The sequence below is a fragment of the Chelonus insularis genome, unplaced genomic scaffold (genome assembly GCF_013357705.1).
Source record: "Chelonus insularis isolate UGA/USDA-ARS -01 unplaced genomic scaffold, ASM1335770v1 contig_17_pilon, whole genome shotgun sequence".
Taxonomy (NCBI): domain Eukaryota; kingdom Metazoa; phylum Arthropoda; class Insecta; order Hymenoptera; family Braconidae; genus Chelonus; species Chelonus insularis.
In genome coordinates this window covers 1734641-1758030 of record NW_023276415.1, presented here as the reverse complement: position 1 = coordinate 1758030, position 23390 = coordinate 1734641, and the positions used below count along the sequence as shown (strand labels likewise).

The window sequence follows — 23390 nt, the reverse complement described above, 5'->3', positions numbered from 1 at the left end:
AATTTTAAAAGTGAGAAAAAATCTATCGGATGTATCAGATAGATAAAATAACAATACACGAGTCTTTTATTAGATGGTAAATACTTCTCATGATTATTCATTTAATTGTTAAATGATGAAGCTACATAGGTAAATCAAGAGCCTGATAGTCGTGCATCCTGGTTAAAACGAGATAATCGATAACGATATCTATGACTGCAAAACGTATTTCTTTCTCCTCATAACAATAAAATCAGAAATACGTAAATCATTTAAATATATGTTTTCATAATTTTCATCGTTTCTACGATTGTAAGATAATTGATATGCTTGGATGCGAGTGATTGATTACTAAGAAGAATATTTAAATCAAGTAAAATATAATGACGTGACCGGGATTTACGTTTTTAGAAATATTCTTTAGAATTTTTGACCTGGCAATAATATTTTCTTCTTTTTCTACTTCTTTTCTTTTTTTGTCACTTTTTGAAGGGTCAACAATTTTCTAAAGCACTCTTCATTTTCGAGAATATTGTTAAAAGATATATATATATATAGAGAGTCTATACTTTTAAGGACAATGAAGCCTTACCAGTTTTTTAAGGCACATTGAGGAAAATTTAAAAAAAGAAGAAAGGTATAAAAGAAACAATACACTAACACGAAGATTGGACTAGGTTGGATAGAGACAGTAGATAAAAATGCTCGTTAGCCTAATGGCTTTTCTGTACATCTCCAATAGGTGCACAGGACCAGATATGCTCCCTATATAAACCAGTTCATGGTAATCTGGAGCTCAGTAAGAAATAAATCGTTCGCTGGCTTCTAACTTTTTTTTGGGAAATAGTCGTGATATTGTGAGAATATTAGAAAATTATAAAAATGATCCGATTTGTGATTGCTCTAGGAATAATTGCTTTTTGTAGTGGAGTTCACGGTGAGATTATTCATGCGATAATTATAACGCTGCTTTTGTTTACTGATAATATAAAGAGCATGATTAAACTTGACGAAATATTTATCTGAATATTACAGGAATTCCAGTAATGAATGGAGTGAGAGCAACTCATCCGTCAGCAATAGAAGATCCGAAAACCAAAGATGAGATTAGCATTCAACCTTCGTGGTCATTCCCCTCTATTCCACCAATGAATCGGCTTTTCCGCAACGTTGAATTTGATGAGAACGAAATCGAACTATTAAAACGACGAATTGAGAATTTGGAAAGATCTCAAAAAGAGATTTATGAATTGATGAAGAAGATTCTCCACAGTAATTAAATTTCAAAATTTTACTTATTAAAAAATTGAGTCTTTTTTTTATAGTTTTTATATTTCTCTAATGATATACTTGATCCAATTAATGATCTTAATATTGATAATTCTCAACTGCAGGTACTTGTCGATCTCCATTATGCAACAATGAAGAATCATCTGAAATAAAAAATTCAACCTCTTTATCCAAGTCCCAGGAAATAGTTCACGAAAGGAAACTTATCGTTCCCTCTGTAATTTTCACAACCACTCTACCATCGACTATCGATTATGCACTCAAAAATGTAGCACAGTCTACGGCCTCAGTCAAACCAGTGGAGGATAAGAAATCAGAGACAATTGCTCCTACAAAGAGTGAACAATCTACTATGATGACGACATCTGAAAACCCAATAGACCAGTCAACAATTCCAAATAGTAGCGACGATAATAAAAGTAACTTAAGTTTGAATGACAAAATTCGCAATGCAGAATAGGTAGTAAATAAAATTCAATTGGACTTGTGAGATGAATAATCAATGAAGAAATTAACACTAGTGTTATATTCCTTTATGTCATGTGGTCTGGATTGAAATTCGATGTCCTTGAACATTTTATTTCTTCCGACTTTATTTTATTGTCATTTTTTATAAGACTGAATCAATGTATTATGTTTCGATTAACTACTGTTAAATTCAATGTAAAATTTAGATAATAAACATGCTATTAGTTACCATGTGAAAAGTATCTTAAACTTATTTTAACTTTTAAAAAAATCTTAGTATTAATAGCTAGTTTCATACAATTGGATGTATTTTTTAAATTAATTTTATTAAAGAAAACATCAAAAGATAACAACTTAGCCCACGAAATAGTTGTTCAAAATCCTTATCCATGGGAAGTTCTTATTAAATTAAACTGTATAAACCAACTTCTTAGAAAAAAGCCTTTGTCATTCAGAGAAATTTATGAACCCTTGAATTCAAGATTTAAGTTTTTATGCCACTAATATAGCATTGAAGCAATCATAACTGAAACGTAGTGGGTTTTTCCAAGGACCTCGTCTTTAATCGTGTCTTGTGTGTATGTCTTATTGCCCTCATCAATTTATCTCAATCATTGATTCTAATCTGCAACAAACTTTATTTATAATTAATAAATAACTTTTTTTTTTCATTAACTTAGTTACTTTTGAATATTATTTATAAATTTTTCAAGTATATTTTTTTTGTAGTTATAAAATTAATTGAATAAGCATCAAGCATTTCGATTTCACCAATTCTATTGAGCTTCTCGGATCACTCGGGTAAAACCGAGTTGCGGCTACAAGTACGCTATGTGCATGTTAATAAAGATTCTAAGGTCAGGTTTAGTTGTTAAAAAAGGGCGAAGCATCGTCATGAAGCACCAGATGCTTGTCAATCGCCATGGCAAAGTGCACGTTATTTATCTATTTTTTATTTTTTTTGGAATTTACATGGGCCGTAGGTGAGCTGTGAAATTAGTGTGTGAATGACGTAACTGATGTTCAAATACATTGTGTTTGGAAAAGTAACAAAGTGAAAAAAGAAAGTTTATATCAGAAAACAAATCTTATTGAAAACAGTCATCAAAATAAATCAATTATTAGACATTTCATTAAAATTTTCTAAGTCTTTTAATCACAATTAGCAGTACCTTGAATTGATATTTAAAAAAACGATAAATCATTCAAACTCTCGTATTAATTTCGAGGTCAATTTTGCATGTAGTAGACGAAGTGATGAACACACAAGTCAAAGACTCAGGGTTAATCATTAGATTTATTAGACGATAACTCTTTCTTTATTTACACTTTGACGTATATTCATATCTTATTTTTCTGCTCACAAAGTGTTGATTGCATTCTAGATGATCGGATTTATTTTGATCCAAATTATGAGAGACGATGGAACACACCGCCAGAATTAATTTCGAAAGCAAGTAGAACAGAGGATCAAAATTCAAATACACCTCAAGCAAGATTTCTACCATTTTCAGCAAGCTTTACTCTGAACGCAGGATCAAGTAATACTCATTCCCTCAGTGTTGGTAGTAATAACGAGGGAATCAGTTTATCTCAGAGTCAAAGTAGCAGCTCCAGCCCCTTTAGAAACGGCAGGTGAATGATTAATGATATTTATCCAGACATTTCAATCATCTGTTAGGAGTGGTTTTTTATCTGCACCAAAGACACACGTTTTCTCACATTGTCAGTTCATAATTTTCACATTATTGATGAGTAACTGCTCGATGAGTGATTATATCTCCAAGTGAAATGAAACAACTTTTAAAGTTAATTTTTCATGTCAATCAATACCATTAAAAAATATTGAGACAAGAAATTAACAATTATTTTTTACAAAATGATTCAGCTTATAAATAATAATATTTTTCTTTTAAAAAAAAATTTCCAGTATTTTTCAATAAGAATAACTCACCGCATTACTCACAGTATCAATTTTATTTTCACAAATTCTATCATATTGATAACAGAATTGTGTATACAAGTGTTTGTACAGTATAGTCATAATTTGATAAAGAAATTGATATTTTTTTTGATCCAGCACCAATTAAAATAAATTTTGATTTACAAATTTCAGCTCTGGCATTTCTGCAAGTCAATCAACTTCATTTTCAGCTGGGTTGTCTGGCATTTCAGCATCAGACGCAAATGCTTTTAATCTAAATCATCCAATTTTCGGAGGCAATTCTAAAGCCAATAGTAACTCTTTTACTCTTGGCCAAGCTACCTCTACGGCTCATGGAAAAGTAGTCAATAACCAGGCAATTACCGGGGCCCACTCAAGCGTTGGTTCCCCTCACTCATCGGTATCTTCTAGTGCATCTTCGAGTGCAGGAAACTACCAGACCTCGTCTGCTGCTGAAGCAACGGCATTGGCGGCTCATCATGGCCAAGGTCATCAACGCGAGAAGCCTTCATGGATAAATATTCGTCCCAATTATTCAACTGAATGTAATTAATAAATCATTTTAACATTATTTAATCTTTACAAAATCATATTTGCATGGTGTTCTCCTTTTTTTATACACTCAAATATGAATTAAATTATTTAAAATATTTCTAGCTATTAACAATTCTTGTAATAAAAATGAACAAAATTGGGCCATAGATCAACGATTTACGTCAACATCAAGTCCTTGGTCACAACATTCCCAAGAAAATAATCCATCCCTTCAAATTTTGGGAGCTTCTGCTTCTTCAAGTTCATCTTCAAACACTGGAGGTTTTTCTGTTGGTCAATCATCGTCCCAAAGTAATATTGGGTCAGGTAGGCCATCTTCTTGGACGAATAATCGAGTTCATACAACAGGCGATGCTCAAAGTCATGCTCAAGGAGCAGCCGCAGCAGTTGGGCAACAATCTAATGGCAAAACTCAAGCTAGTTTTAGCTCTAGTGCAATATCTGCTAGTTCTGCAAGTAATGGAGAATCTCAGGGTACTTCAATTTCAGAAAATCGAGGACAAAGTTCTCGAGGAGAAGTTATTAGCCACTCGGTTGGAGTGTCTAATGTTCAGGGGACAGCGAATGCTGGTTCTGTATCATTTGTTAGATTTCCCGAGGGTGAAAATGATTATAACGTGCCAAAAGAATTCGTGAGAAGTGGATCACAGGATAGGCGAAGTGATCAACAAAGAAATAAATCTAGAAAGCGACAGAGAAATCCCATTGATAGGTTTTTAACAGATTTAACTGATACTGTAGTTGATATATTTGATTTTAAATAAGAATTATCCAAAGTAATTTAGTATTTTATATTTAAACAATTACTTAAGATTGATGTAATTCAGCAGATTTGTATATTTAAATAATATAAAAAGTTATAATTTATTAATATATATATTTTAAGTGTAATATAATAGAGAATTGATCAATAAATAAATAATTATACGAATGTTGTGAGCCTGCATTATCGGTTGCTCATAGAAAATATCTCAGAAGCGGCTTCTTGGTTCTCTTGAAAGACACCAGGGAAGATTGCTCATCAACTGGTAATGTATCATACATTGTTAATAGATGTACCCAATACTGTAATTAACTTGGAGATGGCTCTTTAATAAAGTTCCAGAGGTCATCAATGTTATCATCATATGACACTGATAATTCCATCCACATTTTTTATTGAAAACATTCTTGCGCGTGCAACAAAAATTGATTACTTTTGATGATGCCATATATCAATTCTTGATGAATATAATTACCTATAATGTTATCTTTATACATTATTTATGTATCTTATTACATCTTATTATGTCAGCTAGTTTTTTTTGTATTAATGAAGCTTCGGGAAAACCCAATGGTAACTTCTACTTTGAAAATACGTCTCGATAACTTCTGATTAGAAAATTAGCTTTGATAACTTTTGACGAGAAAATTGTAGAGTAGTGCATATTGAATCATAAGAGGTCATTCTCGAATGTTATAGATTATCAGATTTGCCAAACTTGTACGTCATTTTTCCGATATTGATGTCATAATTTTTTTTCAAAAACATTTTCATATTAACAAATTTTTTCTAAAAATTTATTTACTTGATAAACTACTGAATAAATTATTCATCAAATTATTAAAACTCTTCCTACTTATGCAACTTTTCCTGTAAACTTTGACGCCAATGAACTGTCTCTGAACAGATTACTATCTCTATATTTAATCAAAGCTGATCGTCAAGGTTATAAAAAAAATTAACATTCTTGATTCGTTCAGACAGAGCTAAAGAAGGTTTCAGGCCACCATAATCGATGTTTCTATGAGTTAAAGATAGTAAGATCGCATTCTGTAGAAGATGAGTTGTTGATCAACATAATTATTATTTATTCTCAAGAACAACTGCAGTTGATGAAAAAATGTTCTTTGTTTTAAACGTTGTATTTTATTGATAATATTTTTTCCTCATATTCATGATCAATTTTATTTGTGTAAATTTGAATTTACGGCAATTTCGTTCTTCTCAATTAATTTTTTATTTTTAAAGTTAAATTATGAAATTAATAGCTATTTGATGGTCATAGTAGTTAAAGAAATTAGTTTCTGTTTTTTAATCAACTCATCATTTCTTCAATGCCGCGTGAAAAGACAGAATCGTTTAATAACAACATATTACCCAGGGTCGGAATTTAAATTATTATTAAGAATAATTTCACTCATTCGTGTTCAAAGAAACTACTTTTATTTCTGTAATTTTTATTGTGGCTACTTCTTTATTCATAGTTTCAATTAATTGTGTTAAAAGAAATCGATCAAGTTTTCATTGCATCTGGATTTTCCAGGGAAAATCCAAAAAGTTGCATGTAGATTATTGATGTGTTGTGGGATAAACAATGACACCATACTGTTACTCACTACTTGGCTTATGCAATCATCACAGGATCACATCGTGTGTACTAGTAGAGATATCTAGCTATAAAAGAAGGAAGATCGAAGATTTTTCATGCAGTATAATCCGGCTACTCGATACCCGGAGGCTGTGATTAGTGGTTCAAGATGTGGAAGTTCGTATCTTTTTGTTCTCTTGTTATTCTTCTGACAAGTTGTAATGGTTTGCCTGTTGAATCGGAATCAGGTACAATTTTTACTCCCTTCAATCACTCTGAAATGATTTTAAAAATTATTATCATACTTCCTTATTAGTATTTTTTTTTTAATTTTATTTTTTATTATAAAAATCATTGTAAAGAAGTTTTGTAATTTTTCAATTAAAAAAAATTTAACGCTTTTGACATTTCAGACAACGTAAGCAATTTTGATAACCAAGAAGTACCAACTTTGGCAACAGACTTACTTCCACCACTAGAAAATGCTGAAGTTGCTGATTTTAGAAATTTTAGAACAGAAAAGAAACGAACTATTTCAAGCGAATTCGAATTACCTCGAAGAATCGTAACTGCTCCATTCCGTGATGAAGATGAAGCCCTATCAATTTTCAAAAAAAAAAAGTACTCTTCAAAAGCTTCTGGCAGTGATGATGTAAAAGTTCCGCTGTCTTTGGAATTAGAACCACCGAAAGAAACTACTGATGTGCCTTTTTATACTGATGACAAAGAAAACGCAACTTTGGGTGTAGTTTTCATCGTCAATCTGTATGCTGTGAAAAATTCTAGTGGAGAAAATTCAAAAGAAATATTGAGTGATGAAGTAACTTCAATGGATCCATCAATACTAGGTATATGTTTTGTTTATTGTTTACGTACTAGTTAATCTTGTTTTTGCAGTCAAAACATGATTTATCGTACTGATAAAAATTAATGTTGTAATATAGAGTTGTTGGTTTTAGAAATCAATAGTTTCATAATTAAACTATACTGATTTCAGAGCCCGTAGCGACTATTCTGTTGATACTTGAAGAAGATGATGAAAAGAGAGCATCAGATCTTGATGTACTTGCTAAAGATCTTGAAGACGGTGGAATGAAAATAGAAAAAATTTCAGAGGATGGTAAAACTAAAATGATTAAGATTAACTTTGATGAAACTCTCGAAGATAATGACGTAGAGTTAGTTAAACCCGGAAAGTTTAATAAGGTCCGAAGACGACGAACTATCTGCTCAAGTTGCGGAGGTGGTGGTTTACTCAGTAAATTGTTAAATAAACACAAGGGTAATGGATGTCAAGGAAACTGTGGAGGTGGTGGTGGATATCCCCCTACTCAAAGTAAGTTTATCATTCAATTCTTCGATCTTAGATTGTTAAAGATATTTTATTGATGAGTTCTTTTCTAACTTTAATTATTTCCAAGCAATTTAGTCATCAAATATCAATCGTATCCATTTTTTTAATGTAGCTGTCGGAGTCATTCCTGTAGTTGTTGTTGAACAACCTCAATATAGGCCTCAGCCACATTATCAACCACAACCTGTCTATAGGCCAGCACCTCAGCCACATTATCAACCTCAGCCACATTATCAACCTCAGCCACAGTATCAACCTCAGCCACATTATCAGCCTCAGCCACATTATCAACCCCAGCAAACATGTAATACATGTGGAGGCGGGTAAGTTGGTCTCTTTCACTAAAAGCTGAATCTAGTTAGTAGACTGAAGATAAAACATTTTGCTATTCTACCAGCTAACGATGATTTGTAATGGAAAAAACCGAATAACAGTTTTTTAACTCATTGAAGAGTTATGCTTTTTATAAATGATTCAGTAACTAATAAAGTTGATCAAATTTTTCTTTCAGTAATCATGGATCTTACTCCCAATCATCTGCACAGGCTTCAGCTCAATCTTCTTCAGGCAGCTGGTAGAAAAGAGAATAATATAAAAACTTTAAATGTATTTCATATTAGTAATTATGATAAATGTTATTAAAATTAGATGAAGCACTTTTTTTAATATGAAATTTTTACTGAAACAATTATATAAAAATAAAGCTGATTATTTTTCAAACTTTTTGTCCTTTTTTTTCTACGGAATTTATTTATAATTAAATCATAGAACACTTGGCATTGTCTGTACTTATTATAAAAATACTTTGATCATTAATTGATGAAAATAATTATTTTAACTTGAGTTGTTACTCATTAAGAACAGTCATTTTTTTCTGATAAAACAATTTCTGTGATTTCACTCGAAAAAAGTCTTCAACAACTCAGTCATGGCCAAGCGTAGAGTAATTTCGTTTTTATCAAAGCATTTAAAACCCACTCACAAACTACAAAGTCAATTATTGTGTAATCGTTTAGTTTACGGAGGGAGATCTATAATTATTTAATTATTTGACTACATATTGCAGACAGTAGCTTTACTCCCAAGTTGGAGCAGAGTTAGTTTACGTCGATGCTTCCGGTGCCTTATATACATGTAATCATACTTAAGCTGATGAATATGGCTACAACATGAGCGCACAAAAGTTCGAATAATGTAGATGATAATTGATGATAATAACCGGCTAAACGAAAATATTGCATTTCAACGAAAAATGTGACGTTCATTGTAGCATCAACAATCGTGTAAATGCGGATGTTATGTAATAACATTACAGGATCACGCGTTCGTAGGACGCGAAATAATACCTGAGATTAATGTGTTTGATGATGCTGCTATAAAAGAACCGGCAATTGAATATCTGCTGCACAGTACATTTTTGGAAGTTGTTTGAAACAAATTTTTGATTCCAATTGTATTGTAGATAATAAAAATGAGGACATTTGTTATTGCAGTAGGATTATTGTTATTCATTAATACTCTTAATGCTTCACCAATTATTGTTTCTCTTGAATCAGGTATTTCAATAACATTTTAATAACGGGAATCTTTAAATACAAATATTTCAAACTCCATAAACTAAAATTATTATTCAATTTAATAATTTCCAGATGAAAGTTCAAGCAGTGATGAAGATGGAATAGTATATGTATTAAATTTGTACGCAGTGAGACGATCAACAGTACCCAAAGTCGCCAGAATATTGAATCAAAAATCAATTGAAAAACTTCCAACATTTTTTGGTATAATTATTTGATGTTTTTATTTTCATTATTATTTAAAGTGTATAAATAATATTATAAGTAACTGTCAATTTTTGTCCAATAGAACCAATTGGAACTCTCTTGGTGGCAGATGAAGAATCTTACGAACCTTTTACTATGGAACAAATTAAAGAATTTCTGGATGATGAATATTTGACAGTAACTAAAGTTGATATTGGAAAAGACTCGAACATATACGAACTTCAATTAGGTATGCAAGATGAATATGAATCTGAAAATTTTGTGGCTATCTTTGACGAGCTATTCAAATACCTCGATGAAGAAGGAATATTGATAAAAATGAGTATTGAAGGAAATAAGAAAGTAATTGAAGTTAAATTTGATGACTCGGTGAAAATCAGCGATTATCTTTTTTCACTTGAAGAATTTGCGGAATTCTTTGAAAATGAAGGAATTACAGTTGAAACAGTTAAAGTTCATGATGAAATTCGTGCAGTGAGACTCATATTTGAATTACCACAAACTCCAAACTCTGAGAAAACGGATAGACATAATAAAGAGGTATCAACGACACAACGAATTGATGATAGAATTAATGAAATTGAAAAAAAAGACGATAAATTGAATGAAGTCGCTAATAGCCAAGAAAAAAAATCAAATAAAATTCCTGAAAGTAAAATAGAGAAAAATTATATTGATAAGAAGGAGAAATATGAACCCATTGAAGATCAGTTTTTAGTTCATGACTTCATAACAAGAGCAGATTCTATAAACAAAATAAGACGACGGCGATCAGTATGCCCAGAATGTAAAATAAACGATCTAATTAAAGAATTTGCGACTAAATTCGAAAAAGAAAAATAAAAGTGTAAAAATTTTGAAACATTATATTGTAAGTTGTTAAAACTTTTTAACTTGAATATTTTTTTGATTAATTTTTAATTATTACATGAATGTATAGAGCATAAAATGATTCTAATGTCTGACATCATGAATGTATAATCATAATCATACTGAACAATAAATAACTCTAAATTTAAGTCATTATTTTAGAAGAATCAATAAAAGTTCAACTGTATCGTTGTGCTGTTGTGGATATCTGTAAAATAAAATTATCCACAATGAACAGCTATTCTTTGCTAAATATGACTTAATTACTTTTATAGGTCATTTTAAAAGGTAACTCAATAAATGAATCATCTAAAATCTCAAGAAAAATCTGAGTGATTCCCAGGTTAATCGTAATTCCATTAAAGAATAATAAGATGTTATCAATCCATTATATGACTAACATATAAATTACTTTCGGAGACTTTTAGTATAACTTTGAGATGAGTAATAAAATGCATTTATCTAAAAGCTATTATTTTTCTACATGAACAGACAGTAATTATTGATCAATTTACGCTTGACGGTTGTTTATAAGATAATTTTCGCAAAAACAGTATTCTGTATTTTTCCTAATAATAAGTAGTAACAAAAATGAGCATCAGACAGTATATTCTAGTCGAATACTCTAATGCATTATTTACTCTTAATTAAATTTATTGATGTGGGCTGTGGACATAAGCGAAAATAATATTCAATAAAATTCAATTTACTTCAATGTTAGAGATTTTTTGATTAATGTTCAGCCAGATAATAAAGCAATAAAGAATGTAATACCTCAATGATTTTATAATCTAGTTTACTTTTTTGTTTTTATTTACTAGTAAAAACGAATACTGTTCATTGACATCTACCTTTTTTCATATGGTGTCAAAATAATATATTGAAAAGTAGAAAAGTGAAAGTTGAATCAGTAAAATGGAAAAAAGCATTCAATCATTGAATGCACATATATACTAATTAATCCTCCTCGTCACTCGATATTTTACGGATTTGTTTAGACTCAGATACTCCTGAAACCGTTTGATCATCATCATCTTCATCACTATCAATTACACGGCGCTTTTTAAACGATGGTGTTTCTACGACTGAATTTTTCAAAACCTTTTCATCATTATTTTCATCATTGTCTTCATCACTATCAATTATACGGCGCTTTTTCAATGATGGTGTATCTATGTCTGAATTTCTTTCATCATCGTAATTATCTTTATCATTATTTTTATTATTATCTTCATCATCATCATCTTTATCGTTATCAATTAGACGATGATTTTTCGACAATGATGTTTCTACGCTTGAATTTTTTGAAATCCTTTCATCATTATTAATTACATGATGATTATTTGATAATGATGTCTCTACTTTTAAATCTTTTGTAACTCTTTCATCATCTTCATCACTATCAGTACCATAATATTTTTTAAATAATAGTGTTTTTAGATCTGAATGTGCTGAATCCCTTTCATCATCAGCATCATCTTCATCACTATCAATTTCGTGAGACTTTTCCAATGATGCAGCTTCTTCATCTGAATCCTCTGATCGGTTATTCTTTGCTTTCGCTATAATATAAAAAAATACAAATAAACTTCAATAAACATTAAAGCAAACATAATGAGTAGTATGAGAAAACACTTAAAAACTACTAATTAATTTCTGTTATAAATAATCAAAAAGAAAGATAGAATATTATATACTTACAGTTATCACGCCTACTTTTACGTTTTTTTCGTAATTCTTTTCTATCTTTCGCCAGCCCTAATTCCAAAAGCTTTTCCTTTATTTTCGGCTTTGGTCGCTTTATTCTCAATCCTCCATAAATGAGATCAACTGGATCTGTTCAATTAAAAGTCATTGTAAGTTTTTAATGAGAGTTTAGTAGCAATGGGAAACTAATCGTATTCCTCTCGCAAATCTACTTATAACAGACTCAAATTCTCTACCATCATTTATTAAGTGAAAAGAGACGGAAAAAAGTAATCAAATTACCATCATCATCTTTCACGTTTTCCCACATTTCATTTAATTGAGCAATTTCTTCCTCTCCCCATTCTTTTGGAAGACGTTTTTGCACTTCACTCCTGATTGCCTATGAAAATAAATCCTTCTTTAAACTAATTATATTTAAAAGATAATAAAAAAATATAGTTAAGCGACATTTAAATTCGTCCAAGTTACTTTAAGTATATCACAAACTTTTTTATTTCCTGTTCTTGCAGTTATGTTTCCACTTACTATTATTTCAGGTAAAAGATTTTAAAAGTAGATTGCATAAAAGTTACTGCAAAAACCATGACTTTTTCTACAATGGGACCAAAGAAAGAATTACAATGTAAAGGTTTAATTTACAATTAAAAGTGCTGGAATTGCAATTTAATTAATTTATTCAGCTAATGAAGATTGAATAAACAGTCACATTGATTAATATTAATGTTTTATTGACTTGGGATTTATTGGAAAATTTATTTTCTACTGCATCCGAATAGAATTATCTTTAGAATTCATTTCTACAGTTTTTTATTTTTTGAAACCATTTTCAATTTTAATTTCATGCATTAAACGATTGAAAATAATGAGTACAATATTTAAAGTATTTAAATAATTTTTTTTATCTTCTATTGTTTTAGTTAAGTGAGTTCAAAAATAAAAAGTGCAAAAGTTAGAAGTAAAGTGTAGCTTATTTTGCTTAATAGAATAAGTAGATGGTAAGAACTAGAATACGTTCTATAGAAAATAAAAAGTAATTTAAATGAGGAATTCCACGAGGGATTGTTTTAACGGAATTTTCAATTTCTGCGAGTCAGTTGAGTTTTCTTTTATAGGAAATATGTTCTTCTTGGTGACGTGGTAAAACTTATTTAGTTTTACCTGCAATACTGTATGTTATTTTCCACAATTTTCGCTTATCCTCATAGATCTTATTTTTGTTGTTTTTGGCAGTTTTTCTCCTGTAAATCATTGATCTTGTTTCTCTGAGGATATGAGATAACTTGGAAGAAGATGATAACCACGCAGTGGTTGCGCGTGACCCGATCATGGATTAGTCCAGGTAAAAAGAATAAATGAAAACAGACAAGAGTGAAAGAAAAAAAAAGAATGGATTTGATAGTCATAAAAATAGTAAAGGTTTTCGAACACTCGTGTTTTTAGCCAGACGACAAAATAGTGGAAATGTTCTTATAAACTCTACCTATAGATACCGTCCACAGAGAATGATAATTCATGCTTGTTTGTTGAAAGATTAAAATGAAGCGCCATTTTTAACTATGTGCTACAGTCGTAGAAAAAGTTCCAATTGCTTCCCGTGGGATATCGAGTTTTTTTTTAATACTTTTTTCATTTATTCTCACGAAAAAACTTCTGATTACTTCTAACTGTATGAACTAATTAGATTCAACTCTGTAATTGACAAACGAATAATTACCTTGGAGTTTACGATCAGATGCATCTCCTTGAGTTTTTTAATGATACTACGTCGTGTTCGATCTTCACTTATAATATTCTCCAAAAGCCAATCAATCAAGTCTAAAAAAAATTCATTTAAATTCTTCAATTTGCAGTTTAATTCATTTAAATAGTAGTTTTATAAATGAAAGTTCTAAAAGAGTCTTTCAATTAAATTTAAAAAAGTAAATAATAAAGTTTATTTAAAATTGTCAACGCCCATTGCTATTCATTTTCATTTACATTTATTAGAAGTGGGATAAAAGTTGCAAATAATTTTTACCTTGAGGATACTTGTTTGTTTGATGTTCCATGAACAACGTACGAAGCTCATCTTCTTCAGCTTCACTCCAGACGGCACTGGAAACTTTTTTCTTTTCATCTGGTGCATCATAGCCTTCTACCATCTCTGTAGCCTCGCGTGTATTCTTCCAGAAGAGCAGCTCCATGTACGCTTTCCGGTTTTTTTTAGCTACTTCCGTGAACTGGCGAATTATGAAGATGGCAAACTTTTGCAGCTCCTGTAACATTTCACAAGTGCGCGTGTTGGCGACACGTTATACATAGATTCTTGTTTTAAGTTCAAAGTTTCAGACACAATAATAGACTTTATTACTTGTTCTGACCTTGTGTTCAGCATGTTTTGAATCAAGAATTTTCTGAAAAACTCGAAATAGCGATGCTTGAAACATCATTGCTGACATTTTGCAGTCATATGCGATCCGATGCAACAGTTTTAAGATATAATGATTAAGTTCTACTGAATTGTCGTTAAAATTCTGTAGCAAAGTTGTCATTGCTTTTACCACTTTTATATTAGCAAATCTGTTAAAAGAAGAAAAGAAATAGATAATTATTCTAAAATACTTGTAAAATTTTCTCCATAAGGAGTATAAGATAACTTATAATGAGTTTTGATTGAAAAATTTGATGAGAGAGTATGTAATTATTAGAGAAAATACCTTCGAACAAAATCAATAAATACAAAATTGGTTTCCTCCAACTGCACTTCTCGTTCAGCTTCTTCCTCTTCATTGTCTTCATCGTCATCTTCAGCCTCACCTGCCATTAAATCCATTACAGATAATGAAGTACAAACTAAAAACTATCCGTCAAACAATATCTAATTTAGTTCAGAATATAGCCAACTAACCATCCTCATTGTTAAGGAAACTTTCCACGTTCTCTTCGTTTGGTTTTTCTGCTTCATCTTCAACTACTGAAACAAAAATACCAAAAAATAAAATCGTGACTGCAGTTAAATATGTGACCACATTTTATAGAGCTACTACGTCTAGTCCGAGCATTTACTTGTTCTCTTTAAAAGTATCTAAAATATCTCACGGACTAGGAAAAAAATATTGTTATGGGATGTAAACTAAACAGTTTAACTTTTACAGCTTAACTTTCTTGCTTTAATTTTGTCTAGTTATATAAGTTTCAAAGGGTTAATGTTACAGCTTTATGATAACCTTGAAGTGTTGGATAATATTTTACATTAACTACGTAAAATATGATATCGGAAGTAGTATGAGTGAATCAATAGGCCATATTCGAGAGATGGATTTGATAAGGAAATCAGATAAAATCGACATTTTAGCTTATTTAACTTTAAAATAAAAACATTTTATTAATAAACAATTGCTGAATTGATTTAACAACTTTTACTTGAATATTATATTTATTGATTGGATATCAATTTTTTAAGCTTGAATTCTTTTTTATTTTCAGTTGTTAGTAGTTATTCCAATATATGAATTTAAACTTATTGGAGTCTTAAGAATTTAGTTACGTAATATTACAAGATAATGAGTTTTATTGAATTGTCATTTGTAATTAATAAATAATAAAAGATATTGAATTAAAAATAGCGCCCTTTAAAAGTTTAATTAGAAAATTAAAACTTATAATGAATAACCCCCTTTTTTATTGTTTAACATTTATTTTGATTCTACTCACTCGATTTTTCATGTTTGAATCAGAACATTAACTGAATATCTAATCAATAACAATGTTTTAATGTATTATTTGAATGAAAAGAACTAACTATTAATTTATTAGTTTCTTCTCACCTACCGAATTTTTATCAATTTTGACACAAAAGTTGCCTGACAAAAATAAAAAATAAATATTTCTGATAAACTGAAGTTAACTTTATAATACAGTTTAATCGATTGGAAAATCCATGATGTTGTTACCGAAAGTTGTTCGAAATTTACAAGAGATTATTGAATAAAAATTCACTCAGCTATTACAAACTAATCCATAAACTGTAACATGTACAAGCTATTACGTATTGGAAGTTGAGTGCTAAAAAAGCCTTTGTGGTAACTTTTGAGTGTGATCAGATGACAAATGCATGGCAAATACAAGGGTGAAAGAGTTAAAAGGTTTAGGACAGATATAAAGCCAAATAAAAAGGATGAAGCTTGCAGACTCGTTGTCTATAGCCAAAGTGATAATGAAAAGCCTTGTGTTGTGTAGAAAACATCGTGCCATGGTTCAGAATTTCAAAAAGATTGGGGATTTATTTGAAAATACTGCAGAACTGACACGTCCACTTTAGAGACTAATACACGAGGTTTCGTTAATGGATTGATAGGGAAGGGATAAAACCGATTGACGATGATGCGATTACATCTCAATTGAAATTCTAGATCCAAATGAATTTCTTCCAATTAAACAAATCATTTCGTTGAATGGTAATCGATGATGGATTCAATTTACTTATCCATTTTCAAAAATAATTTTTAACATTTTTAAATAAATTATTAAAATTGTTAATCCATTTATTTATATTATCATTAAAAATATTTACTGTAACTACTAAACTACAATCTTCTCTTCATTGTTTATTGGAACAATACCTCCTAACTCATTAATATTCCTAATGGATGAAAATGAATTTGGCTGATGAATAAACACTATTTTATTTATAAGTTTGATAATAAAAATTCTAGTGATTGTATTAAATATTCTACCTATTATTGATGAGTAAAATTAGATTGGTATTAGGATACCCTAAGGGAAAATAGGAGCCAAACAATTGTTATTATTAGCTTTTCACCGATTTTATAGTCATTGAAGCATAGAAATTTTAGTAGAAAACCAGAAATCGTGTTAGGGAGAAAATACCTATGATATTTCTACCCACTCAAATAACATCTTGTAATTATGATTATTCCTCTTGAGCGCGCCCTAAGCTCTTGCTCGCTACAGATTAAATTAGACTTGCAAGTATCGAGAGCCCAAGATTGGCAGGGTAAGTCAGGAGTAATATTACTGCAGTAATAAGCATTGTGTATAAAGCAGTGTTAGTATGAATTTCATCATCATTTTAGTCACATTCATTCACAGTACATTGCTGTTTCTGTACCTAGTAGCATCGTGCTTACAAATAGTGAATTCTATGAGATCTGAGCAACATAGACTTGATTTTCTTGTTAATAATAAGTACGTATTTAGATTATTCAAATTCATTGAATGTATGGCTCTTGTGTCGAATGTGTATCTTCTTCGTTGAAAACTAATTATATTCATTAGAGCTTATATGATATTACCTATTTTGAAATACATGACGAAAAACATGTTGTATGCCTTCATTTTGATATTATTTTTTAAAATAGCTCAAATAATTTTTCTTTTGGCAGGAATAATATTTACTTTAAGTTTGATAATTTTTCGCATAGTTTCGGCTCATCCTAAATTGACCCATAATGTGGAGGAACTATTGTCCAGTCAATTTTTTGATACTAAATATCAGGAAAAAGATTTGAGAGTACTTACTTTCTAAAAATAAAACAACAAAAATTGTGCAGAATCAATAAATATATTAAAATTTGTTCTAACAGTTGTTTTATTATAACTGCAAAATCAATCGATATTTACTGATTTTAAAGTCAGCTTTATTATTTTCACTGTTTCGTTTGAAGTACGAAAATAGTGTAGTTAAACTTCCTTTTTTTTATTAAGTTAAAAATAGATTATTTATAAAAGATGAAAACTTATTTGAAATATAAACAGATTTCAATTCAATGAGAGAGTACGTTGGTTGTATAGACAGCTGAAAATATAATTACATTTTCGGAATTTTTCGTATGTTTTTAAAGATCGTCGAGTTTTCTTTAGGCATTTTCGAGCAGTTACCGAATACGTGATCTTTGGTAAAAAATTTAAGGCAATTGAATATTCTTGATTCACATAATTAATGTAGTAATCACAAATGAAACTGAGTTTATTCATTATACACGGAGAGAATTCACTGCTCAGAAGTAAAAACAATGAGAAATACATGATTTGACGTTTAGAAGTACAATATAATTATCGAATTTTTATAAATTATCACATGAAAGATATACTACAGTAACTTATTCAGTAGATGTATTTTGATTATACAAGAATCATCCAATTTTATTTTCTAATAATTAATGATAAAGAACAAGGTAGGATTATGAGTCACTTTTTGTTCTTATTCAATTACATTTTACTCTGTTGAATTATCATCAATCATTACTTAAATGAATCAAATGAATGGACCGTATTAAAGACTGGACCATAATTCTACCTTCTCCTCTACATTTTGTTTTTAATTTTATAATTAAAAAACATTATTCAAAGCTGATAAATAATTTTATGTCAATTCTATTTAAAATACAGTAAACGAACTCTAAAATATCATCAAGTTGATACCAATATGATTTTTCAACAAAAATGCAACCATTCGAAAAATCCTTACAATTATTCCCTTTTATCCAGTGATCTCTTGATTCCCGACACTATTAGATTTTCTGTTATTTTTATAACAATTTTTCTAGTTATTTATTTATTTTTTTTTTGTTTTTTTTAATTGGAAAATTTCAATGCATAAATTTGATAGGATATTGAAAGCAAAGCAAAAAAAATGATCAAATAAATCCTTGATAATTCTCTATCTTCATCGCACACCACCAACCATCGTTTATTGCAACCGATCGTTTCAATCAAATAAATTCAACCTCTTACAATAAAATATTTCTACCATGAATACTAAAAAAAATTTCAATTCTTTCTTTCATCATAATTTTATTCCGTTTTTATTCCCTCAGCTAGCATGATTACCAGAAATGAATTCAACTAATTTGTATCCTTCGAGAGACCAATACAATCAAAAAACACCCTCTGTCATTAAAGAAGATTAAGGTCTAAAGACTGGAGAAGTGCGTGTATAGTGTCAATTATTTGCCATATTAAATTAGGATCTCGTGACAGTAGCCTGAGACTCTTTCTTTTTTGTTACCAAGAAAAACCTTCAAAGCAATCCTTTTTTTTTTGACAGCCTAAAATCTTAATTAGCACCTCGTGGTTATCGTTAATGATATACATCAAATTACTTCTAGATTTTCATTTCATTATATTACCGTGTAAAAATAACTAGTATTAACAAGTCAGTGTGCAGAATTTTTGATTATAAATGAACTCTGAATGAATTTAATCATGTTAAGTTAAACTTCAAAGACTATAGTAAATTTATAAATTTACAGAATCATGATTTCTGCATAAACGCACTGGTTAACTAAGCAAACGTGTTATGCATAGTTTCGAGAATGTGATGGTGATTATCTGTTCACAAATTAGACAGAGATTCGAGGTCTTGCTTGACTCTCGGCGGTCGACAGCAAACCACCTCTATAACTCCAAAAGTACCTCATGCGCTTCTACTCACAAGCCTTCACTTTATACAGCTAAACTTCTACTATATATGCACACCCATACGATATTACTTGAGTTGGGTATAGTGCTGAATCTTGAGTTTCTAGCTACTCTAGTCAATGCATAGCCTTCCTTGAGATCATAATTGTACTGCCAAGGCGCGAAACCTCACCAACACTTTTATGCAACACCGACAAATGCAATAATCATCCAAGTATTGCCCTAACTTCTCACGAATCCATCTACCCTGCACTTAAAAGAAACTTGTTTCTTTGTTATACGTATTATATCCAGCCTGTCATTTGTTTTGTTTAGTCTGTGATATTGTTATGAATTCTATTGTATGCAACTGCAGTTAACTATAATTAAACATTTATGTAATTTTGTGTGCAAAAGACTTCTGCTTTGACAACTATAATATTTTATTTGCGTGTTGCAAAAAAGTATACTTTACTGTGTGTACTGTACTTTGTAGAGTCTTTTATCTTGAGCTTACTCTTTTATTACAAGGCTAATTGAGATGACTTATTATACACATAATGAATATTGCTTCATTTTTAGATTTAAATGTTTGTTGATAATAGTTTACTTTATAAATTGTTTACTTTGAAAGTTCAACAAAGTCGATGTCAATTTTTTCATTTTCCTAAAAATTGTATCTAATTTATTCTGATTGATGTATAATTTGGTGTTTTTAGAACCCTGGTTTATTTAATACTCTAACAGTCATGAGGGACATTTAATTGTTTCTAAAAGTTTTGTTTGTGATACTATCTATCTGCTCTAATTCGAATAATCATCAACTTTATTTTATAAAATTCATATTTTTCTAATGAAAATTTATTTCATAAAAAAGTTGGAGCAAATATCATTTTTGCAATTTGAACATACCAAAGATGAGATGGAACCGTTGAAAACAATACTTAATTTAGTAATTTATGTGGATAATGAAACATCTAATAAAATAACTAAATTAAAAAAAAAAAGAGAAAACTATATAATTCAACTCTTTGGCTTAAATTATGAAATAAAGTGTGTTCTTGCGTTGAAGATTAAATATTTACTATTAAAAAAAAAGCTTATGTAGCACACTCATGTATTAAATGTATTTAAGTCTTTTACCTATAAAGTGATGACAACCTACAAAAACAACTTCTTAAAAATAATGTTTATATTAAGTATACGACAAATATTTTTTTTTTGTAAACTTGAGTAGATTTACGTCTATAAGAACTTCATAAAAAAATCAGAATAAAATTTTTTGATTCTTATAACAAACTTAAAAACTGCTAGTTTTTTCAGAATAACAATAAAAAAAGCTTTTACTGTCTCAGTGTATAGTTTTTTGAAGTAATGAAATTTTTTTTTCAAAAGTATAAAAAATAAAACCTTAATAGCATCAATTCTGTTTCTATTGTTTTTTACTTTTAAAGTTTCTTGAAGAAAAACTTTTTAACAATGCTTGTTATTCTCTTGATCTTAATTACATTGTCCTAATAATTGATACAAATCAATACAATGATAATGCATATGTACCTACTGATAAAACAACTATAGTGAGCATTTGTGCTTTATTGATTGCCTGTGTAACTGTGTCTAAATATATTGATTCAGATTAGGGGGATCGTATTCACTACTATTCTCTCATCAAGCACAAAGATGATGGGTATCACAATTGATATTCAACATGGGTGAACTAGACAATATTGTTCCCTAACTAACGTTACGAAAAATTGATTAGCACGACTGATGATAAAGCGACAATCTTTTCAGGTGAACACGCCCTTAAATATTCTTCCGCTTGAAAAGAAGGGGTGAAGGAATATACATTCTTTGGCCCCTTATAATTTGAATAATAACAAACCTAAAAGAAAATAATATTTCATGAAAATTTCATATCAATATAACATCAAAAGGGTGTAGAAATTACATGTAGTTATTAGACTTTAGCTCTTGTTATTAATAAATACTCAATGTAGTATAAAATGAAAATTTATTGGTTTTCGATAAATTACTTGCAAACGATGCTAAAGGTATTAAAGTGATTCCAGAAGTCAGATAATATAATGAAAGAGGTCAAAAGATTTTTTATTCTGTCTTAAGAAAGATTAAACTACCTATTTGTATGGTTGAGCAAAATAGTAAAGTAGTCTTTTGTAATTTTATCTATACTGATGTAAAACTTACATTGTAAGGTAACACAAAAGCGTAGCTCTTAGAACTTTGAGATTTATGACAAGACACTTTGTATTCAAGAATCGTCATACTCTAGTATTACTATTTACATTGCTTTGTTTTACAAAAGTGTGAAAAAAGAAAAAATACATTTTATTATCAAATATAACTTAAATAAAAGTAAAAAATAATGGACGTTTGATGTGCTAATGTAATTTATGATTGTTTTATGAATGTGATAAGAGGGAAAAAGGACGAAAAAGTGTTTATTGGCGGTTAATGTTCAGGATATAGGTGGAAAATTTTGGACATCTCTTAAAGAAATTTTGTATTCTACAGCCGTCACAGTCCAGCAGTGCTATTAGGGCCAGTAACTACTTATTCAAACCGGATCGCTTGAGTCTGCTCCACAGTTTTCTCCAAGGGATTGTTGACAACGCAAGCACGTCCGGAGCAGATCCTTCGACCTAGCCTTTTTCTTTACTCGTTCCTGTGCTTTTCTTCAACCGTAACGACACCGCACTGCCCCAACTACCGTGTGTTGTTTAAGAAATTTCTTCGTTTTTTCATATTCCCCCTGTTGTCGTCTGAAAGATGAAACTCGTCGAAACTTTATCGTCGCCTTTACGTTTTCGGTTGGTTTGAAGAAGAAAGTAATAATGATAAGGATACGAGATATGACATGAAAACATGAAAAAATTTGAATTTACTGTCACGTCAGCGACAAGATTCAGCGAAAATCACAATCACATAATAACAAGTTGAGAATCTTCTTTATGTTTCTTTTGACAAATTAAAAATAGAAAAAAAAGAATAAAATTTAAGCTTCTACGAGAGTGAGGTGAAAGGATCAAATACTTTTCTATATATTCTACATGTATGTTATATTTTTCCAATTTAACGAGAAATACGATTCGCTAAGCGGATTTAGTAAATATCTGTGAACCCTAGAGGCATAATTTTTAACGAGAATTTTTTAAACCAAGTTAATATTTTTTTAATCTTATTTTATATTTGATACTCTTGGAAAATTTGTTTTACATAAAAATCACCGTTATCTTCATATCATGTATTCCGGAAATTCAAAGGGTAATTCATAATCTAGCTAGAGGGAAATGGGTTCTTCCGGGTATCGTAAACGAAGCCAGCTTCGTAATTGGTATGCGTTCAAAGTTGTCGAGAGAATGGTATGCAGAAAGAGAACATAGAATAAGTGAGAGAGGACGAATATAAAGCTATAGAACGTGCGAGAAAGCTGCACTTGTACCACACGAGAAAACCCTTTCAAAAGCTATCCTCTCTATGCGCCCCCTTAGTACCGCATTAAACCACCCCTTTGCGTACATTGTCTATGTCTAATTATTCGTGAAACAGGTCATTGCCTTTGTAAGAACCTTCATCATTTAGTGCCGAGACTAATATTGTGCGTGCGACCTTTTTCGGTATTCTTCTATTCAGAAGCTCTATAATTTTCATTAGCTGGAGAA

The 23390-nt window shown here is 30.1% G+C and overlaps 5 protein-coding genes across 7 annotated transcripts in view; 4 read left to right on the top strand and 1 right to left on the bottom strand.

Annotated features, from left to right (window-relative positions):
• Positions 1 to 709: 709 nt before the first annotated feature.
• LOC118064335 (uncharacterized) lies at positions 710 to 1910 on the top strand. Its single transcript, XM_035078839.1, has 3 exons — positions 710 to 916; positions 1015 to 1251; positions 1374 to 1910. The coding sequence occupies exons 1-3, from the start codon at positions 862 to 864 to the stop codon at positions 1727 to 1729; spliced, it is 648 nt and encodes a 215-aa protein (XP_034934730.1). The 5' UTR covers positions 710 to 861; the 3' UTR covers positions 1730 to 1910.
• Positions 1911 to 2451: 541 nt separating this feature from the next.
• Positions 2452 to 5319, top strand: LOC118064381 (putative protein TPRXL). Its single transcript, XM_035078922.1, has 4 exons — positions 2452 to 2720; positions 3123 to 3372; positions 3854 to 4227; positions 4385 to 5319. The coding sequence occupies exons 1-4, from the start codon at positions 2660 to 2662 to the stop codon at positions 4999 to 5001; spliced, it is 1302 nt and encodes a 433-aa protein (XP_034934813.1). The 5' UTR covers positions 2452 to 2659; the 3' UTR covers positions 5002 to 5319.
• Positions 5320 to 6683: 1364 nt separating this feature from the next.
• LOC118064395 (uncharacterized) lies at positions 6684 to 8589 on the top strand. Its single transcript, XM_035078948.1, has 5 exons — positions 6684 to 6836; positions 7002 to 7436; positions 7586 to 7924; positions 8055 to 8265; positions 8454 to 8589. Exons 1-5 carry the CDS (start codon positions 6758 to 6760, stop codon positions 8518 to 8520), a joined length of 1131 nt encoding a protein of 376 aa, XP_034934839.1. The 5' UTR covers positions 6684 to 6757; the 3' UTR covers positions 8521 to 8589.
• A 747-nt stretch (positions 8590 to 9336) lies between these two features.
• LOC118064396 (uncharacterized) lies at positions 9337 to 10985 on the top strand. Of its 2 annotated transcripts, XM_035078950.1 has the most exons (4): positions 9337 to 9498; positions 9592 to 9723; positions 9809 to 10597; positions 10872 to 10985. In XM_035078950.1, the coding sequence occupies exons 1-3, from the start codon at positions 9414 to 9416 to the stop codon at positions 10567 to 10569; spliced, it is 978 nt and encodes a 325-aa protein (XP_034934841.1). In that variant the 5' UTR covers positions 9337 to 9413; the 3' UTR covers positions 10570 to 10597; positions 10872 to 10985. The 2 variants fall into 2 exon arrangements, with proteins under 2 accessions (XP_034934841.1, XP_034934840.1); XM_035078949.1 differs by having other exon boundaries at positions 9809 to 10985.
• Positions 10826 to 23390, bottom strand: part of LOC118064393 (circadian regulator timeout) — a 138781-nt gene continuing 126216 nt past the window's right edge. Inside the window, exons 14-21 of one of the 2 annotated variants that reach the window (XM_035078946.1) lie at positions 15194 to 15259; positions 15003 to 15102; positions 14667 to 14865; positions 14324 to 14561; positions 14021 to 14121; positions 12586 to 12685; positions 12298 to 12432; positions 10826 to 12158 (exon numbers count right to left, since the gene is read on the bottom strand). In XM_035078946.1, the coding sequence (XP_034934837.1) occupies positions 11554 to 12158; positions 12298 to 12432; positions 12586 to 12685; positions 14021 to 14121; positions 14324 to 14561; positions 14667 to 14865; positions 15003 to 15102; positions 15194 to 15259 (1544 nt within the window). In that variant the 3' untranslated portion in view covers positions 10826 to 11553. The remainder of the gene's footprint in view (positions 12159 to 12297; positions 12433 to 12585; positions 12686 to 14020; positions 14122 to 14323; positions 14562 to 14666; positions 14866 to 15002; positions 15103 to 15193; positions 15260 to 23390) is intronic. The other variant, XM_035078947.1, reaches the window with a different exon arrangement.

Excerpts from the sequence above, each read along its gene's own strand:
- LOC118064395 (XM_035078948.1), top strand. The coding sequence starts at position 6,758 with ATGTGGAAGTTCGTATCTTTTTGTTCTCTTGTTATTCTTCTGACAAGT. Across the intron at positions 7,437-7,585 it reads AATGGATCCATCAATACTAG|AGCCCGTAGCGACTATTCTG; the intron begins GTATATGTTTTG and ends TACTGATTTCAG. Across the intron at positions 8,266-8,453 it reads TGTAATACATGTGGAGGCGG|TAATCATGGATCTTACTCCC; the intron begins GTAAGTTGGTCT and ends TTTTTCTTTCAG.
- LOC118064381 (XM_035078922.1), top strand. The coding sequence starts at position 2,660 with ATGGCAAAGTGCACGTTATTTATCTATTTTTTATTTTTTTTGGAATTT. Across the intron at positions 2,721-3,122 it reads GGAATTTACATGGGCCGTAG|ATGATCGGATTTATTTTGAT; the intron begins GTGAGCTGTGAA and ends ATTGCATTCTAG. Across the intron at positions 4,228-4,384 it reads TCCCAATTATTCAACTGAAT|ATCAACGATTTACGTCAACA; the intron begins GTAATTAATAAA and ends ATTGGGCCATAG.
- LOC118064396 (XM_035078950.1), top strand. The coding sequence starts at position 9,414 with ATGAGGACATTTGTTATTGCAGTAGGATTATTGTTATTCATTAATACT. Across the intron at positions 9,499-9,591 it reads TATTGTTTCTCTTGAATCAG|ATGAAAGTTCAAGCAGTGAT; the intron begins GTATTTCAATAA and ends AATAATTTCCAG. Across the intron at positions 9,724-9,808 it reads AAAACTTCCAACATTTTTTG|AACCAATTGGAACTCTCTTG; the intron begins GTATAATTATTT and ends TTTGTCCAATAG.
- LOC118064335 (XM_035078839.1), top strand. The coding sequence starts at position 862 with ATGATCCGATTTGTGATTGCTCTAGGAATAATTGCTTTTTGTAGTGGA. Across the intron at positions 917-1,014 it reads TTTTTGTAGTGGAGTTCACG|GAATTCCAGTAATGAATGGA; the intron begins GTGAGATTATTC and ends TGAATATTACAG. Across the intron at positions 1,252-1,373 it reads GATGAAGAAGATTCTCCACA|GTACTTGTCGATCTCCATTA; the intron begins GTAATTAAATTT and ends TCTCAACTGCAG.